Source organism: Gymnoscopelus microlampas (assembly GCF_963454915.1).
Source record: "Gymnoscopelus microlampas genome assembly, chromosome: 18".
NCBI classification, from domain to species: domain Eukaryota; kingdom Metazoa; phylum Chordata; class Actinopteri; order Myctophiformes; family Myctophidae; genus Gymnoscopelus; species Gymnoscopelus microlampas.
This window is the reverse complement of record NC_139955.1, coordinates 19,319,837-19,339,159: the sequence shown is the minus strand read 5'-3', so window position 1 is coordinate 19,339,159 and position 19,323 is coordinate 19,319,837. Positions and strand designations below refer to the sequence as shown.

General features: G+C 41.6%; 1 protein-coding gene across 1 annotated transcript; it reads right to left on the bottom strand.

Annotated features, from left to right (window-relative positions):
• Positions 1-1,437: 1,437 nt before the first annotated feature.
• Positions 1,438-17,152, bottom strand: lonrf4 (LON peptidase N-terminal domain and ring finger 4). The gene is made up of 12 exons (XM_084085711.1): positions 16,032-17,152; positions 13,115-13,233; positions 11,657-11,779; positions 10,109-10,288; positions 9,466-9,589; positions 9,125-9,200; positions 8,299-8,413; positions 6,274-6,395; positions 5,770-5,928; positions 3,597-3,759; positions 2,663-2,812; positions 1,438-2,261 (listed from the first exon to the last, which is right to left on the bottom strand). Exons 1-12 carry the CDS (start codon positions 16,330-16,332, stop codon positions 2,112-2,114), a joined length of 1,782 nt encoding a protein of 593 aa, XP_083941837.1. The 5' UTR covers positions 16,333-17,152; the 3' UTR covers positions 1,438-2,111.
• Positions 17,153-19,323: the final 2,171 nt, after the last annotated feature.

Sequence of the window (19,323 nt, the reverse complement as noted above, 5' to 3'; positions counted from 1 at the left end):
CGATCTACAAGCTCACAATGCCTCGCGATGCGAGGCATTGTGAGCGTGTAGATCGGCTATTCCTAACCCTGGTCAAAACCCTCATCACCAAACGGCCCAGGGGTTAGTTGATTCAAGTCCCCCAGGGCTCTATACTGGGCCTGCCGCCTCTTCCCCCTACATATCTTCGCCGAAAAAAAGCAGATTCATTTAGATCGGCTATTTTCACCGAATGTTCGCTCCGTAATAGGGATGCAAGGGTTCATGTGGTTAATAATGTATACAAATTGAGTTACTGTCTTCATACATGAAAAATATGGAATCACAAATGCATGTTGGCATGTTTGACTGGTGATGAGAAATGAAAGAAAATGTAGCATGAGGATCAAAACTTACTGATTAGGGCATCTCATTTACTGTAGACCCTTATAAATTATGTGATCATAATGTAGATCACTACTATAATGTTCCTACAAAGAAAAAAAACCCACAAAAGATGGAGACATAATAATAACAATTAATCTTGAGTGCTTATTCAAAGTATGAAGTGAACTGTACTCATGTCATGGATGCTTAACGATTGAGTTGCATCTGTTGGTCTTGAAACCAAATGAGTTATTTGACATTTCCAAAACATTGTCTTTTGTATAATACACTCAAATAAGTGTGCAAAATTCACAACTGCGATTTAATGTTGTTGCTCCGCCTCATTCTAATGAAACCTTGCTATGCTACTGCAAAAAAAGGGTTTGATTTGGCCAGATAATACCATGCATGTACACTGGCTGATCCAGTGATGTGGCGTGATCTACAGTACATGCACAGAAAAATGGGAGAAACAACAGTGACATCTAGTGGCTATCATCAACACTTCTTTCAAAACAATTATCCACACAAAACAATGTTGATTTTGTTGGGGTTGAGAACATCTTTGGTCTATACTTCTATAGTGTGTACAGGAGGTACAGCCAAACATAGATGCATTGATCATATTCATCATTATAAACAAAAAACAACACAAAAATACCTAAATTTCTGGGGAAATAAGTCTGAAAATTATGCTAAAATTATGCACACTGAAGCAGTAGAAATCCAACATTTATCCAAACAACTAGTATGTGCGCTTAAAGACATTCAGTTTGTGTCTGTTGACTGGCCATGTGAACTGGCCTCAAGCTGTGACACAGAGAGGGACAGTCTCTCCATGTATTAAACTCCACCAAACCCCTCGAGTATTAGAAATGCTTCGATCTTCTGTCAATGTTGAGACTGCCAGTGAGTGGGTCTACTACAGCAGTGGTTCTCAAAGTGGGGTCCGGGTACCTCCAGGGGTCTTTGAAGGGGTTCCAGCAATAGGTAGCATCAAAATCACTTTAACCCTATTTTATACGTCGGCTATTCGGAAATAGCCGATCTACAGGCTCACAGTTGTGAGCTTATAGATCTGCAATTTAAAAAAAAGATTTTGATCTTTCAAATCTTAAAACATAAAACTTAAAGAGCACAAACCTTCTCTTGTGGGTTTGCCTAGCACAAAATATATCCAGATGGGGGTCCGTGAAAATGTTTGAGAAACACTGCTCTACCAACCCCAAACACCCTGAGTATTAGAAGAGAATTCATCTTACGATGCGAAGTTAGTTCAGGCAGACAACTCAAGGCAGCGCGCCAAAACTGTCACATGCGGGCTATTTAAACTTCCCTGCCTACCTGTTCATTCCTCGCTTCTCCACCTTGCTGCTCGCTGTGCTGCTCTGCTGCTGTCTGTCTGTCTGCTATCCGTTGCCTCGCTGTCCGCTGCTGCCCATGAAGTTTGCAATCCCAACGCCTCCCCAGCATCCACCTGTAGGTTCTGTTTCTAGATTCCCCTTTGGGGTCTTAATTCATTCCCTGTAATTCTGGCAATTTGGCAATATCACTTAATTATAAAATGTTCATGCTTACAGGGAATGAATACCAAACCATACCAAACTATGCTTCAAATATCTATGCTCAATTTATGCTCGATAGAATATATTTTGATTCAATCCAAGAGTTGTCTGACTGAACTGACAATATTTTTTAGACTGCCAATGAGCGGATCTAGTAGTACTACAGACCACAGCGCAGGGTGGGGATGTGGAGGTGGGGGTCTAGCTCTGGGAGAAATACTCCAGGACGAGCCGCAGGTGTCCAAGACGATCTTTGAGGGAGTTGAGGGACAACACGGTGGTCTGGTAGGCAGGGTCTAGCTGGAGGACAGAGAGAAGCCACCAACACCATGCTGGGCCGTTGGACGATGCCTGAAGGGGGGTTAGAGTAGGCAGTGGTGGAAAGTAACTAAGTAAATTTACTCAAGTCATTTTTTGCTTTACTGGAGTATTTCCAATTTTCAATCATTTTACTTCTACTCCACTACATCTCAGAGGCAAATATTGTACTTTTACTCCACCATAATTATTTGAAAACTTTAGTTACTAGTTACCTTGTAGATTTTGATTATTATTACAAAACCACTTCAGACCAATATATATACTTTTGAAAATAGCAGATCTACAAGCTCACAACGCGTCGCAAAAGCAACGTGTTGTGAGCTTGTAGAATGTGACCATGTTCAATGACGCTGTCCCTAAAAGCAAATAAAACATGTTTCAAATAAAAATGTTTCTACTATGTCCATAAAGTCTTGTGTTCTGGTGCTGACCTGTATATTCTCCTCGCTTTCAGGCATGGCTCCATACTGCCTGTTGATCTGCTCACGGATGGGGTTGCTTTGACGCTGGTACCACTCCTGAGCCTGCTGGTACACACTGTCATGGAGACGTTGCAACAGCTCCAATTCTGCACCGTCAGCCTGGAGAGGAGAAGAGACATTTGCCAATGTCCAATATCAGCACTTAAAACAGAAAAGGTCGCCAAACAAACTTCAGATGCAATTAATTTAATAACCCTGAAGACGGCAGACTGACTGCCAAAACGTTGGTTGTTTTTAATCTCTTTATGCCCTAATAAATAATTGCATCAGAGGTTACGAGTGTGCGGCAAGGCGGCAACCTCTGATGTTTTAAGTATTTAATTCCATTGGCCGGCACCTCACTGCACCCGGTGTGCGTTTGCAAAAGGTTTAAAAAAATTGTTAAAATAGCCGGCCCCTTGTCAACCAGTAGTGGTCCTACCCGACCACAGGATCTGTCTCAATGGAAGAGCAGGGAGACCAACTATCCCCACCACAGCTGTGCTAGTTTTATTGTATTAACATACTCTACCATACAATTGGTTAAAATAATGCTTTATTCACACAGAAAAAAAGTTATGGACTGCAGAGAATTCATACAGGATAAACAAGTGAAATTGGAAGTAATAAAAGAAAACAATGAGCAGACAAAATGATAAATGATAGATTATAAATGGGGTTTCCCTCCTAATTGGATGAAATTGCGGTGTCCCACCTGAAAATATATTTTCTGTTTCTGTACCAAAGAGCTGGAGAGACAGGGAGACCCCTGTTACAGAACAAACACTCTATAGCGATGATTGCAAGCAGAAAATAGAACTTAAACTTTTCAACAAAAACGTTTTATATACGTAGCACCTTTAAGTAATTGTTACATTTTGATATGTGTTTGTGTTATGCTGACCTTCTGGTCTTCTAGGTACTCTATGTCAGCGGTGTGGTAGCCATCTCTCTGTCCTCTCTTCAGAACCCTGAACCGACTACCCCCCACCGTGTCAACATAGGACCTCCCATCGGCCAGAAGCTCCAGGCTATGTATCTCCAACATACAGCCATAGTCTGCAAATCTGAAGAACACAGGACAGAAATATATGTCAGTGATTCTCCGATGTTAACTGTATAAAGTTAAATAACAAGTTTTTAAAAAATATTGCCGAAGAGATGTGGTGTAGAGGGAAACAAAGAGGGGACAAAGTTAGCTCTGGTCCATAGCATTAGAAGGAGTTCAACTTAACGCTATGGTACTTTCGAGCCGTTGCCCTAACACCCCCGATAGCGCAGTGGCCGCAGCCTTTCGTCTTTAGTAAAAATAAAAACTACACTTTTGCTACTCACCAAAACAAAGACGGTTTTAAGATGTTGAAAGCCTACTTTCCTTAGTGGGAACACTCTGAGCCCGACCAAAATGCAAAATAATAGAAAACTTCCATTGACCTGATCTGTAGAGGGCGCAGGGGAGTAACTAAATCTTTTTTCCCATCCGGGTGGATTATTTTACATTTTGGTCCAAAAATGAGGTGGGCGGCTCCGAGTGTTCCCACTAAGGAAAGTAGGTTTCAACTCCATAAAACCGTCTTTGTTTTGGTGAATAGCAAAAGTGTATTATTTTCTTTTACTAAAGGCTGCGCAGAATGGGGTGTGCGGGCAACGGCTCGAAAGTACCATAGCGTTAAGTAGAACTCCTGGCGCTATGGCCCAAAGCTAGGAACAAGTATAGAACCCTGGGGGACCCCGGTCAATGAAGTAGGGTGTAAGTGGTTAATTTGTACATCCTTAGTAAAATCTAGAGTAGTCTAATAATGTTGAACCTGCTCCCAATTAGACAGAATGACAAGGACACTAAGTGAATGCAAGTAACTGCCTGGTAGGATATAATATGTGCCGAACTAGAGGTCTCTGCTCAGTAGAATGTTACTGTATGAGGAGGACCAGGTCTGGGAACCACCCATCTAAAGGTCTCCTGTCAGGCTGAGAGAAAACAGCAAGAGCTGAGGTCAGTGATCTAGTAACCTAGCAACGATAGATTAAGCATCTTCAGCACATGAACCCGAGTAACAGCCAGACATAGACCCAGAGATCAAGATGAAGGAGATCGAACCACAGTTGCTAATGATGCTCTCTCTTTCTGTTGTTGTACTGGGCTCACACTGCAGGAAGAAAATCGGGGTTCGGGAACGCCCCTCCCGAATATCAGCAGGGGTGTTCATTCTAGATTTAGTCACAAGCTCTTGTTAATACTTTTCATTGGTTAAAAAAACCCACAGACAGATAACCACTTTCAACTATGCGTACTTATTTTGGGCATTATATAACCAGTAAGAATATCAGATCTAAAAGCTAACAATGCTCACATCATGACACATTGTGAGCCTGTAGATTGTCTATTTTTGCTACGTTTACATGCCACTAATATTAAAAAAACGAATATAAAATATAGCATTAACTTGAAAAGTAACAATAAAGTTTAAGTGTGCAATTTCTGCACAACAGCAACAATATTTATTTTCTTTCTGACTACTTTCTTTACAGTTAGACATGCCATTCCAACTGACTCAGAATAGTGTGTTCAATTTGTCCACATGGTGGCACTATAAGATCTAAGTTAAGGTGTCAATTTTGACATCATCTTGTGTCATCTTGTACAAAAACACTAAAATGACAGCTATACTGCGATATTGGACAGCAAATATTTAGCTAATTAATAAAAAATGTAAAATTTGTCTTAAGTTATGTTCTGTACTGGTAAAAGTGGCAATTCGTTGACATAGTGGCACTCATTCTACACATAGGACAGAACATTGCTACTGCCAGCGGGTGCTCGAGGTAGTCATGAACCTCTACGGAGCACTTGCCTGAGATGCCTTCTATGGGATGAGGAGAGTGTGGAAATCTGAGATGGGAGATGACCTCAAGAGGCGGCTGTTCGTGGTTATTGGTTACAGTACAATCAGCACTACTGTTCGGGGCCGAGACATGGACGCTTACAGTACAGCAAGAAAAGGCCCTGGATTGCTATAGATAGATACTGTATACAGTATGGGTCTGGCTCTAATCAGCACACTATTTCAGTGTCGTACCCTTTGCCAAGCTCATAACAGCACATGCCAAACTTCTTGGTCCCCGTCTCCATGCAGCGGCGCATCATGAGCCGGTACCGGGGCTCAAAGACGTGCAGTGGGCAGGGCACTCCAGGGTAGGCCACCGTGCACACAAAGATAGGGATGTCCTTGGTGAGACTGCCAAGAGAGAGAAGGAAAATTGAGACATAACACCAGAGGTTAATATACTGTATTTCTTATATGTAACAGCAACATTGTGAATTTGAGTCCCAATCTATGTCACACATCATTCCCTCTTTCTATTAGTTATTATCATAGTGTTTTTAAGAGACATTGGAAGAATGTGTTTACGTTCTGTATCACTGATGTTAGCATTCAGACATCAACAATGATCAGTATACGTGATTCAGTATCAGTTGCCATGGATGTGTTTTCAGAATACCCGTGAACATTTTGGATGTTGCTAAGTTGCTTTGGATGCTGCTGTGTGAATGTGTTGATGTTTGATTGACAGGTGCCTACTCAGAGAGCTCAGCCATCTCAGCCTCATGGATGTGTTTCCTCTCTGCCAGCTGGGCGGGGAAGAGTTGCATCATTATGTCCTGGAGCGCCACTGTCGGGTTGTATTTCCTGTTCTTCAGGAACTGAAAACAAAGAGGGAAAAAACTAAATTCATATTTTGAAAAACAAAATAATAATGATAACATTATTAACAATATTACATTCACCACTAAAGGGGGCTACATGCTACAATTATTTACCATCCGATAAGAAAAAAGTTATTTTTGATAAGACACCTTTCATACTGCCAACCGCACTGAGGTGATTCCCCTCCCTCCCCCGCTCAGTAATCTGATGGAATTAATCACAGCTGTGTAGTTTGCTCTGTCTAGAGTGCAGGAGCACGTTTGTGTACATCTAGCATGGATATTTTAATACCTGGATATCGGACATTTGGACATTTGTGACAGTTTGTTATGGGGACAGAGGTCTTTGAATAACCTCCTCAGCCAATGTCTGCTCCCACCGCTTGTGCTGCTGACAGAAGAGCCTAGTCTAATTGCGGAAAAAAAAAAAAGATATCACAACCTTGGTAAGACTGCCAAGAGAGAGAAGTAAAGTTGAGACATAACACCAGGGGTTAATAAACAGTATTTCTTATATGTAACAGCAACATTGTGAATTTAAGTCCCAATCTATGTCACACATCATTCCCTCTTTCTATTAGTTATTATCATTGTGTTTTTAAGAGACATTGGAAGAATGTGTTTACATTCTGTATCACTGATGTTAGTATTCAGACATCAACAATGATCAGTATCCGTGATTCAGTATCAAGCTGCCATGGATGTGTGTTTTCAGAATCACAACCACCCAACACTATCTTTAGCGACCGAACAAATGTCGGACAGTAAAGACAACTAGGTGTACTGAGCTGACCACCAAGATCGCCCAGAAATAGGGTGACCAGCAACGCAAAATAGTCAATTTGCAGAACCCCTGTTGTGGGACAATGCGGGACAGGGGACTGGTCTCAGTCGGACGGACAATAACAATTTAACATTTCATTTATTATTATTATAAATGCCTTGATTTTGTATGTGGTAACATAGCACATTTTGTTACCCCTGCTGCGAAACAGAATTAACAACAAATTATTTTTACAGGCTTAAAAACGCTTCTCACACAGGAAAAGAAAATATATGCAAATGTATGCAAAGACACTACAGAAAGCCTACCATCAGGATAGGCCTACATTGTTGCATTTTGAACGGCTGCTTTTAAAACAAGCTTGCAAATTAATCTGTTCTTACTTTATTCGGTAGCTACTTTTCTTGTTGGAAATACTAATAGAGAGCAGTAGATGTGTAAACTCCGGGAATACAGCTTCTCCTTCACTTGTATTGTTTTTCACTTGATCAACAGCGGTTCTTTGATCGGTCCCGAGTTCGACGATCCATCAATTAATACAGTCTCCGCAAATAGGTTTGTAACCGGGTTGTTTAATATTAAAAGTATTAATATGTTTGGTTGCGTATGCTTGAGCAGTACTCCAGTGTCCCCTTTGTTGTGAACTCTTGGCACTGAGATATGTCTCCCCTGTGGACTGTGTGCGGCCACAGAACCAACAGAACACATGGTCCATGTCAGTCCAGTGTGCTTCTCACATTAAGACCTTCAATCAGCACAACTCGCCACACCTGCACATTGTTTTATAACACAGATGTCACGGTAGTTCTCTTTTGATGCGGGACCATTTTCTGGACTGTCCCAAAGAGATGCGGGACTGGTGGTCACTCTACACAGAAACCGCTCTTATTGAAGTCATTTGGTAGAGCAAAGTTTGGACGGTGGATGGTAGCATGTAGGGGGCTTTCGAGTACTACTACTACTACTATTACTATTACCACCACCAACGCTACTACTACTATAAAATATAAATAATAATAATGATGCTTTGCTTCAACAGCAACTATTCCAACACCACAAAATCATGCTAACCATCTTAATAATTGGAGATTTTCATTGTGTTGTGTAAATTGTTACCTCTTGCAGGGGCTGTTTGCAGAGGGGGCAGCGAAGGTTGTGGTCCAGACTCCTTTCGATGCAGTTTTTACAAAAGGTGTGGCCACAGGGAGTGGTAACAGGCTCATAGAACAACCTTCAGAAGGAAGCAGAGGCAATGAATCATTCGATCTGCTACAAGTTCCATTTATTTGTGATGTAGCATCAGACAGGACGCGTTTTGCAGCCTGCAGGGTGCACCCGCACGCACCACACAGCCTTTTTTTGTGCAATCCTGCGAGCATTAACCGACAGCAGTAACAGAGAGAGGTGCAGGATGATACATGGTGTTACTTTTTCATTTTCTTTTTCCTTTATTTATTCAGGGAAGCCCATTGAGAGCAAGCTTTCTTTTTTAAGGACGCCCTGATTACAGCATGAAAACAAGTACAGTTATAAAATACAATACATATAATGAAAAACAATAAGAAATATTTGAACTACATTAACCCATTAAGACCTGGAATGCATCTGTGTCACTTTAGATTAGATTCGAGTTCTGCGCTATGAGCTTGTAGATCTGCTATTTTTGAAAAATCTTGAAAAAATATTTCCCAGATTTAAAAAAAAAACTGTTAGGATTTAGAAAACATTTTTAAGAATCGCCTCAGGTCTTAATGGGTTAAAACATCAGGGTTCCTTGAGTGGGTTCCAAGTGGACCCTCACAGCTCTGTAACTCTGAGAGTGTACAAATGGACCCTTACAGGTCAATTTGAAAAAACTGTCACACTCTCAGAGTTATGGGGTCCTTGATAATAAAACGTTTGAGAATCACTGGGATTAGGATGAGTACTCTTCAATACTGACCTGATGCACAGAGGACACTCGAAGTCTGAGCCGGTGAGAACAGCAAGGGAGCTCCCTCTGTGCTGACTGCATTGACCTGGAGGTGAGGAGAGTAAACCCTTTAACACTAGCACTGGTTAATATTAGGGGGAGAATGAGGACACACTTATATTATATTAGAAGAAAACTGATCATAGGATGCACTTGAAAAACGATCTGGTTTGGCAATGAGTTTTTATTTTCTGTCAAAAAAAAGTTATGGCACTACTGCACTATATACAGTACATTGTATGTGTGTGTGTGTGTGTGTGTGTGTGTGTGTGTGTGTGTGTGTGTGTGTGTGTGTGTGTGTGTGTGTGTACCCTTCTCATGTCTGTCCACCTTCATCATCATTTCTTCATCTTCCTCAGCAGTAGGGAGGAAGGACACAGCTTGGCAGAGGCTGAGGCAGCACTCGGTACTGGAGGCCTGTTTCACCCTGGAGCCCTGAAGACAGAAAATGACTGAAAGAAATGCCCCAAAACAAGAAATACCCCAAAACAGGTAACTCCTAAAAACAAGAAATACCACAAAACAGGTAACTCCTAAAAACAAGAAATGCTCCCAAAGACAGCGTGTCTTGTGTCATGTGTAAACACATGTCACATGTGTGTGTTAGGACGTACTACAAATACCAGCACCTGCTGTCCCTATTTTGGGCATGTCAACAAATAGCGAAAACAGCTGATCTGCAAGCTTGTAGATCTACTCTGGCCGTCCGACACCATTGTATGATGAAGTAAAACATAGTTCTTAAGTGGTTAAATGGTGATGTTAATTACACGGGAGTCCACCATGTTTTGATACATTCAGATCCATGTTGCTTGCCTGTCAGCCAATCAGGACAGAGGTGTGTTAGTATCGTGGCGGCGTTTGAAAATTGTGGAACAACCGACCAACGAACATAGTGGCTATTTTTTTGCAGCTGAAAATTCACCGTTATGTCAGCCAGCCTGTGAAGATTACCTCTCTCACACCGTCGCCTTCTCTCTCCTCCGCCAGTGGTGGTATGTGGGCCTCTGGGTGCGCTGGACCCTGGGAGCCACTGAGGCTGGTGATGGGGCAGGGCTCTTTCAGATACTCAGTCACCACATTCAGGATACGTGACACCTCCTCGGGCACTGCCATGCCCTCTGTTTCCAGGATCTTCCAGCCATGCAACAAATTAGGTTTTCTTTTCTTTAATTTAGAGTAGCCAATATCCCCCCCAACTTAGTCATTATGCCAATTCCCTCAGTCCCCTCGCATTTCTGTGTAGTCTTGTCACTGCTGCCCTTACTGGCTGGAGGACATAGTGCCTCCACCCCCCTACTCAATTGTGCTCGTATGGAGCTTGGCCTAGTCAGACCAAGTATCCGTGGTGGTGACAGGAACTTTACCCCTGCAACACTCCAATGCCCAGATTAGGGCCATCATGATAACAGTATCTGATAACTATTAACCACACATGCTCTACATGAATGAACCATTCGATCAAATCACCATATACCATCACATGTTCTGTCTCTACAACCTGTAACAAAACAGATCATAACAAACTCATTAATACAGTATATATACTTAAATGCAAAATCAAATCAAAATATATTTATATAGCACTGATATTACATAAAAATAAAATAAAATACGTCAGGCAAAAGTGCACAAAGTAAATAATGATAAAAGAATAAAAAACAATGGAATTAATAAGGAGAATAAAATAAAAGGCAATAGAATGTTAATTAAACAGTAATAACTGATTCTATGTTAAAGCAAGGCTAAAATGTCTAAAACAACATTCCAGTGCAGGGTTCAAGGACAGTAGCCTATTTGTTTACATCATGAACAGGCCATTCTATTACAAGAGTTGCTCTATCCTTGGATAACCCAACATTATGGACTTGTGATTACCCAACACTTTTATCTGTCACTCGTACTGTGCTAATGGCCTCTCACCCACCCACAGCGGAAAACAGAGATATGGGGTTGTACAAAACGGATTAAGGCTTTCTACAATACTAACATAATCCCAGATGCTGCAAAATTCACCACTGAGAGACTGACCAAATCCAAACAGCAGAATCTGTCAGCACCACTAAACATGTAAAGTTGTTGTTAGTATGAATAAACACAGAAGCACCTGGGAGGAAGTGGACTAAGAAAGGGGAGTAGCCAAACCCAGTTCCTGTTTCTACAGGAACTGGGGGGGGATGTTCTTTTTTTGGGTTCCCAGATTGATGTAGTGCTTATTTTACCTTCTTTTTACCATGTGTACGTACCCTTTTTTAGCCTCATTGTATTTAAGTTTTTAGTTTTATTCACAAAAGCACTTCTAGGGACAGGTGTTACAAATTAGCATTTGCTATAAGCACTATGATACTTATTATGATTAGTATACATTTCTAATAGAAACTGGAAACACAGTATGCTATTGTATATCTTGATAGCATATTTTCAGTTTCTATGTCACTGTATGTGAAATTAGCTTTTGTTGAGGGGTTTGGGTGAGGTGTAGAGAGTGGGCGGGCCTCACACCTTTTTAATCTGGCTCTTGGCAGGAACAAAGTCGGCCTGGAGTTTGAGACAGCGGTGGAAGTGGATGAGAGCCTCCGTCTGTCTGCCTATCTCCAGCAGGACATTCCCTTTACGAAACAAGCCCTGCACAGTGACAGAGAAGAGTTATTATGGCTTTGTTCAGACTCAAATACGATATATAGCAATGTTTCCCAAACAGTGGGTCAAGACCCATTTTTATGGGTCGCTAGTAAATATCCCCTTTTCAAACATTTCCTGCAAAACTAATTATTTTTTCAAAAGATTAAAAAAATATATATACCGTATATAATAATATATTCTGATCTTTTCAACAAAATTTCAAAACATTTACCCAAAAAATTGAGAAATTAAAAAATATATATACTGAAAATGGGAGATCTACAAGCTCACAATGCGTTGCATCACAACACTTTGTGAGCTTGTAGATTGTATATTCACTATTTTTGAAATAGGGCTTAAGTGATTAATTCTTTGGGAAACCCTGATCTATAGGACTGACTGTCTACACTGTTATTTATGTGCAAGTGATCAGACCAGATTTGCATACAGTATTCAGACATCGTCAACCTATCTGAACAGCTTGCTGTGATAAAAGACGTAACAACATAGGCGTGAGTAATGCTTCCTTAATGCTTCGTTACTCTCCAACAATAGCAGATCTACATGCTCAGAATGCATTGTGTGCGACGCGGGGTGAGATTGTAGCTCATTTCGGCGAGCGATACGTAATATGATGAAGTGTGATACATTAAATCAAGCTTCGAGTGTCAAGACTGAGACACATATTTAGAATCATATTTGGAATCATATTTCAAACCACCTAGGAATGTGAATCAAATCTGTTTTGTTTCCATGTGTTTCTTTGCTGATCGGACTTGATCAAATCAATCGGATTCCAGTCTAGATAGGGCTGCCAGTCGCATAACACAATGACCTGTCTACAGCATGTCAATTCAAAGAGAAGACTTCTATAACAACAACCTTGAACAATGCAGCCAACCACCCACAGACATGGAATGATTCACTTAGCTTATATGTTGCTCTTTGCATACCTTCATGAATGACATAACATGGCATAAATGACATAACGTGACATACATAGGGAAAAAAAGTATACGTCCTGTTTCTGTGGTTATGTGTCACAGTTACAAAACTGCAGAATGCACCAGCAAGGAGAACTGCTGAAACGTAATTCCATTTTACTTAGACCTTAATGACACCCTGTTGAAGACCTCACAGCACATGTGAGAGACCCCCCCCCCCCCCCACACCACACCACACCACACACACACACACACACACACACACACACACACACACACACACACACACACACACACACACACACACACACACACACACACACACACACACACACACACACACACACACACACACACACACACACACACACACCTGTCCTGTCCTGTCTCTCACCTCAGTCCAGTTAGGGCGAAGGCAACAGAGGTGATCTAAGTCAGTCAGTGCATCGGAGTAAAGTCTCAACCCCAAATTGGCCTCTGTTCTGAAGACCTTCAAACTCAGATCATCTGGAACTTAAGAGCAGAGATGGAAAAGAGAAAATGAGTAGGTGTTCTACTGTACAGAACTAGATAGCATATTACAAATGACTAGCATAGTAAGCATACATAAATATCACATACTGTAAACAACCAGATAGCATTACATAATTATAAAACTAGTTAGCATGCATAATACAATAGCAATCTAGCATACCATATATATATAACACATACAGTAAATCATAATAAGATAACATCTAAACTCTCTCATACTGTGTATATAACAAATATATAACTAGATATCATACACAACATATACAAATAAGCATGCATTACATATAACTATTAACTACTGTACAGGGGTTGACACTAACGGTTGTCCGACTGCCCGTGGCAAGTAAATAAAACGTTCGGGCAAGTGGAGTTTGCGTTCAGGTTGCCCAACAGGCAAGTGCATTCCGTCTTCATTAAATATTATAGGCCATTTATGAAGACAATGCTACCTTTTTACAACTAGCAGTTGCACTCATTCAGTTTTTTATAAGTGACCGTCGCCACTCTGCAGTTATCGATTGGATTTAACATTAATTTGTTCTACAAGCATAAATTTTACCTATCATTTTATAATGGAAAATGTACTTTTTCGGCAAGTGGGCATGACCTTTGGGCAAGTAGAACATGACCTGTACTTGTCCGATGGGCAAGCGCCTCAGAGACCATAGTGTCAGTGTCAACCCCTGCTGTATTATATCAAGCATTACAAGCGTTACACAAATATGATGTAACAACTACATGGCATACATACGTGGCACGGTGGCACCTAACGTGGCACGTGGCATATAACCTACGCAGCAAACATATATAACACATATAAAACTACATAACACAAACCCTGCTGCAACAGCTTATTACACTTCTATGGACAATAACTACTTTGAAAAACATATAATAGATGATTCACCTTATTTTATCTCTTAACAAAATGCATGTGACACACTCACCAAGATGAAGTATAAATAATGACACTATTGTTCAATTTGTGATGCTGTTAGCAAACTGTGAACAGTGTGACATAAAATATGGGTCAAGATTCCTGTCCATAACTGTGACTACAACTGATTCTGTGAATATGTAATAATGCACATTTATTGTCATTAAAGCTGCTAAGCTTTTATAATGTGCATGGCCCTTGGTCGGAAGTACTTAGTCACAGGGTAAGAGTTTCTGCTAAATGCCTAAATAATAATAATAATAACATAATATAACAAGATGCACTCAGATTCCTGGCTTGTCATAGGAACAAATAATTTATAGGAATTTATCATCGGAAGCTTTATTTACAACATCCTTTCAGTTTCCAGGTGCGCCTTGATGGCAAGGGACTTCAACAACACACCTGAAACGCTGAGATTGTGCGTGTGTGTGTGTGTGTGTGTGTGTGTGTGTGTGTGTGTGTGTGTGTGTGTGTGTGTGTGTGTGTGTGTGTGTGTGTGTGTGTGTGTTTCCTCAATTATGCAAATCCTAAAAAGCTGAAGAGCATTACACAAGAACTAATGCTCTGCTACAGATAAGGACAAAAGATAACTAAAAGGTTATTCGAAATAGCAGCAGGCCGCCTCCAATTACATTTCTCGGAAGGAAAGTGTCAATTACCATATGAACAAGTGAAACCATTTCCCAAATATCTGTCAAGACTTTCACAGTCCAGCAATCACTACACAGTTTGCTCTCAAAATAACCTCACAGGTTGTGTGCTGTGTCCATCTGCTAGACAGTCTGATGAACACAGCTTCACATGTCAAGGGCCTTGTGATGAACTGTAGCCTACTTGTACTGTATGTATCCACATCATTAGAGGCACACGTTATTTTAAATGCATGTCATGTATCGGAGGCATTGTACATGTTTTCTTCATAATAAATTGGATATCATTGATATCAAATTAGGTATGAGTGTCCCAACCAAAATCTATAAATAGTCAGTAGCCTATCATGTTATTCAACTACCTGAGACTACCTGAGTGTACTTGAAGCATCTTAGCTTCGCCTATATTTGGGTCAGCCTATAGTGGGAATAATGTTGACTAGTTATAGCTTAATTTTGTTAAGCCTTATTTCAATCAGTGCACATTTTCACTTTGATTTGTTTTACTGAGGATAAGGTTAGAAATAAGTTTAGGGTTAGGGGCATACGGTAGTTTTACTGAGGTTACATTTAGGGATAAGATTAGGTATAGGCATAGTTTATCTGGCGTTACGTTTAGGGATAAGGTAAGGTTCAGACATAGTTTACTGAGGAAGACCAGGTGAATACCAATGGATTTGCCCCGGGGTGACTGTGTTTTGGGGCGAGCGTTTTGGTATTCCTGCAAAGCAGAGTGGAAGTGTTTTGGTGCACCCCCACTTTACTGGGCAGCTGCCAGAATGTTGAGCAGTGCGTAGAGATACTGGGAGTGGGACCCAAATATATAGCCTACAGTAGGCTATAGCCTACATCTCGATGTTCCACTGCAGTGTGCTTTTTCGGTGAATGCGGGTCTGTGATGTAATGTTATACATTAAAAATAAACAATATCAAGAGATAACAGTCCTCCGAACGCTATATTCCTATTCCTATACATTTTTTTTTATATTTATTATCAATGTGGCCCTAAAATCTCTGTATGACGTCTGCTTGCGTAATGATACATGCATGGCATGGATTCCATGTTACACAATTTAACGTACAGGCGTTATGTCATGGCTAATGGCTTACACAAGGATTTGTGTCTCTCACTCAAGAGAGAAAACGTACTGTTCTTTGTTCTTTTTGCAGACTAACATCATCATTACCTAGGTCTATCCCCTGGTTCGTGATGCGTAAAGCCTCTGCAAACTCGCCGACCCGCAGCTTCTCCTGGACGCGTCCCTTCATCTCAGCCTCGTCCGGGCAGCACTTCTCAACGACGCGGATCAGCAGGACGTTGTTCTTGGCGGCTCTCGTGTCTCTTTGTTTTAGTCGTTCCTTGCACGACGGACATTTAGACGGGAGGTAGCCGGTCTCCACGCACCTCCGGCAGAACGAGTGACCGCAAGACACGGTCACCGGCTCCCACAGCAGGAACAGACAGACGGGGCATTCCAGGAGATCCATGGTATCCGTCCGTGGCAAAAAAAAAAAAAATGTTTACAATGATGAGGGGTTGTTGTTGCGGCTTTCCCCAGGGTAAATGATTATAGACGGGACGGGGTTTCTGTCACTATCACGTGCAACATGGTTTAACAGAACTACAGGTTAAGTAACACATCATCTGTTCCCTCTGTAGCCAAAGCAGGCTAATTCCAAATCGCTCGCCCCAAAACACAGTTACCCCGGGGGAAATCCGGCAACCTCGGAACGGTCGCCACCTGGTATACCTAAACGTAAACCTCAGTAAATCTATGCCTAAAGCTAACCCTAACCTTATTCCTAAACGCAACCTCGGCTAAACAAATACAAGAATACAACTAACGCTGGGGGCGAGCGGTCCGCGAAAGAAAATGGGGGTGAGCGTGTTTTGGGGCGAATCTTCCAGTTAACACACTACCTGTATCCCTTACTAACCTCCCAGAACCCTTACTACAACTGAACTCACTGACCTGGCTCAAATCAGTAGCCTACTACACGCAGACTTCCAAGTCCCCCCCCCTTAAGTCTGACTTTTTGCTTTACTGCTGTCAAATGCATTCGCCAACGCGTTATCCACCCTGTCAATCAGATTTTAGTCTTTGGTTTGGATCAAATAACGTCTTCCCTTTGCAATAAGCCGGAGAAATAGAAGAGCCTCCCCTCAATCCGTGCGCCGCTTTTCTCGTAGCTCCGAACTCCATCAACAACGCCACGCGGATCGGATCGGATCAGAACCACAAATGTCCTCGATCTCCTTCAGTGTTCAAGTTCGTCCCCGAGTCAGTCTGCCGGTTGCCTTATGAGATTTCAAAGCCACAATGTGGGTTACTATGTAACGCCACTGTAAATTACATAAATAAAAGACCACGTGATTCAACCGCTGGCCATGCCATTGGGTGAGAGCTTCATGGCGTACCGCCCTGCTGTTGTGAAACATAATGATGGCGAGTTTCATAACACCAGAGTTCTGCTATACATTGAGTTCTTCTAGCTCATGGGCCTGAGATATGTAACGTCATTATATAAAATAACGAATGGTGGTCTAAGTACATGTACTGTAGTTAGTTACCTTACACAATTCTGAGGTACTTTTATTGGAGTATTTCCAGTTTTCCATACTTTTACTTACACTCCACTACATCTCAGAGGAAAATATTGTACCTTTACTCCACGACAATAATATGAACACTTTAGTTACTTAGTAGATTTGGATTGTTATTACAAAATATACATGAACCACTTCAACCCCATTTTTTTTTATTTGATTTGATTTGATTTATTTGAAAATCCATCACCACATGGTCACCGCAGTTCGAGGATAACACAAGAAAGTCCTGAGACTTATTTCCGTTGAGGTCCTCTTACAATTAACAATCAATACGTTAAAAATACTTTACAATACAACACATGTAACTAACGTAACACTACATAGACACAAGTGACATACACAGTACAGACACAGTACACATTACAGAACAATACAAAACACAAGTAACAAATAGCCATTTAAACTTTGGCTATTTGAAAATAGCTGATCTAGGTAATGAAGCTCACAACTCGATGTGAGCTTCATTAGCTGTTATGCAGACGCATACAGTCATTGGGGCCCAACGAGGCCATGGCCCGGTCTGTGTGAAGTCTGTGAACCCATGCTTGGCCCTGTAGGGGCAAGATCCGCCAAGGGAAAAGATACAAATCTTTTGAAAATAGCAGATCTACAAGCTCACAACTTGTGAGCTTGTAGATCTGCTATTTTCAAAAGATTTGTATACATTTTATACTTGAAATGGGACATTCTGCTCAATGGGTACTTTTACTTTTGGTACTTTAAGTATATTTTGATACTTTTACTCAAGTAGCCTACATTTTGAATTCTGGACTTTTACTTGTAAGGGCACGGTCACACGGTTTATTCTACCTATGTGGTGGGGGTGGATTCTGCCAATGTAGTTTTTTTTTGCAGAAATGAAAATGAAAATGCAGCAAACCACTCCATTCCCATTGAAATGCATTGGCAGAATCCGCCCTCACAACTAGAATAAAAGTGTGGCGTGACCGTGCCCTAACAGAGTATTTCTACATTGCAGTATTGATACTTTTAAATTGAAAAAATTGAGTACTTCTACCCCCCCCCGCCCCCCCCCGTCACAATTGTCTATTATTATTTTACCTCCGCCTCTACAATGGCTACTGAAGGTATTGATACTTACTGAGTATAGATAACATTTATCTAACATTAAAATGTTCACAGCCTCATTTAACAAACATTCTTCAAAAAGTGCCACTGGATGGCGATATAGACTAGTTGTCACTCACTGGAGCCACCTTTGTACCACACTGCAATGCTCAGTTACATACACATGTAGACTTAAGTTATCTAAAGGGGGAGTCTAGACAATAAATAAAGAAAAACATCACATGGATGCAACTGGGACGTATCATCAGTGTTGTAGCCTGAGGTCATTGGGTGTTTCGGGTCTCGCAACATACAACTTATACCCTCGCCCAGGTGACCCAGCCAGGGTTGATCAAGCCCCGACTTACGTCCCAGTAGCTACCCACGGTCAGTCCTATAGGGAAAGACAGGGCCACTCAGTCCGCTTCTCCGGAAGTACTCTGCCGGGACTCGGGGAGGCTCTGGCACGTGGAGGGACTAGGCTCTGTGGGTTGTCTCCTGGCCGGGCTCCTCCTTCGTCTCACCAGGTCCAAGACCTGAGCGCTGCGCCAGATCAGTTGCACCGCCCCGATCCAAACATTTCCTTCTGGCGTGATGGTTCCTTGGGCAGATACCACTAGATTGGGCCGTCTAATGGTGTTAGCTCCACTTGCGGTTTGCTGGAATGGAATGGCCCTCCTAAAGGCCTCACCGTGGGTTTGGTGGGCTTCTTCCTCACGGAAGACACAGCCTGGGGCGCTTGTTGGAACATACTTGTTTTGGATGGATAGAGCTCTGTTTTGCCCTAACCGGCAGAGCCT

What these genes read in the sequence shown, in the direction of transcription:
- lonrf4 (XM_084085711.1), bottom strand. Translation starts at nt 16,332, where the DNA reads ATGGATCTCCTGGAATGCCCCGTCTGTCTGTTCCTGCTGTGGGAGCCG. An exon ending in TTCGCCCTAACTGGACTGAG is followed by an intron (nt 11,780 to 13,114) that starts GTGAGAGACAGG and finishes GTCACTGTGCAG; the next exon opens with GGCTTGTTTCGTAAAGGGAA. An exon ending in AAGGCGACGGTGTGAGAGAG is followed by an intron (nt 9,590 to 10,108) that starts GTAATCTTCACA and finishes TTCTGTCTTCAG; the next exon opens with GGCTCCAGGGTGAAACAGGC.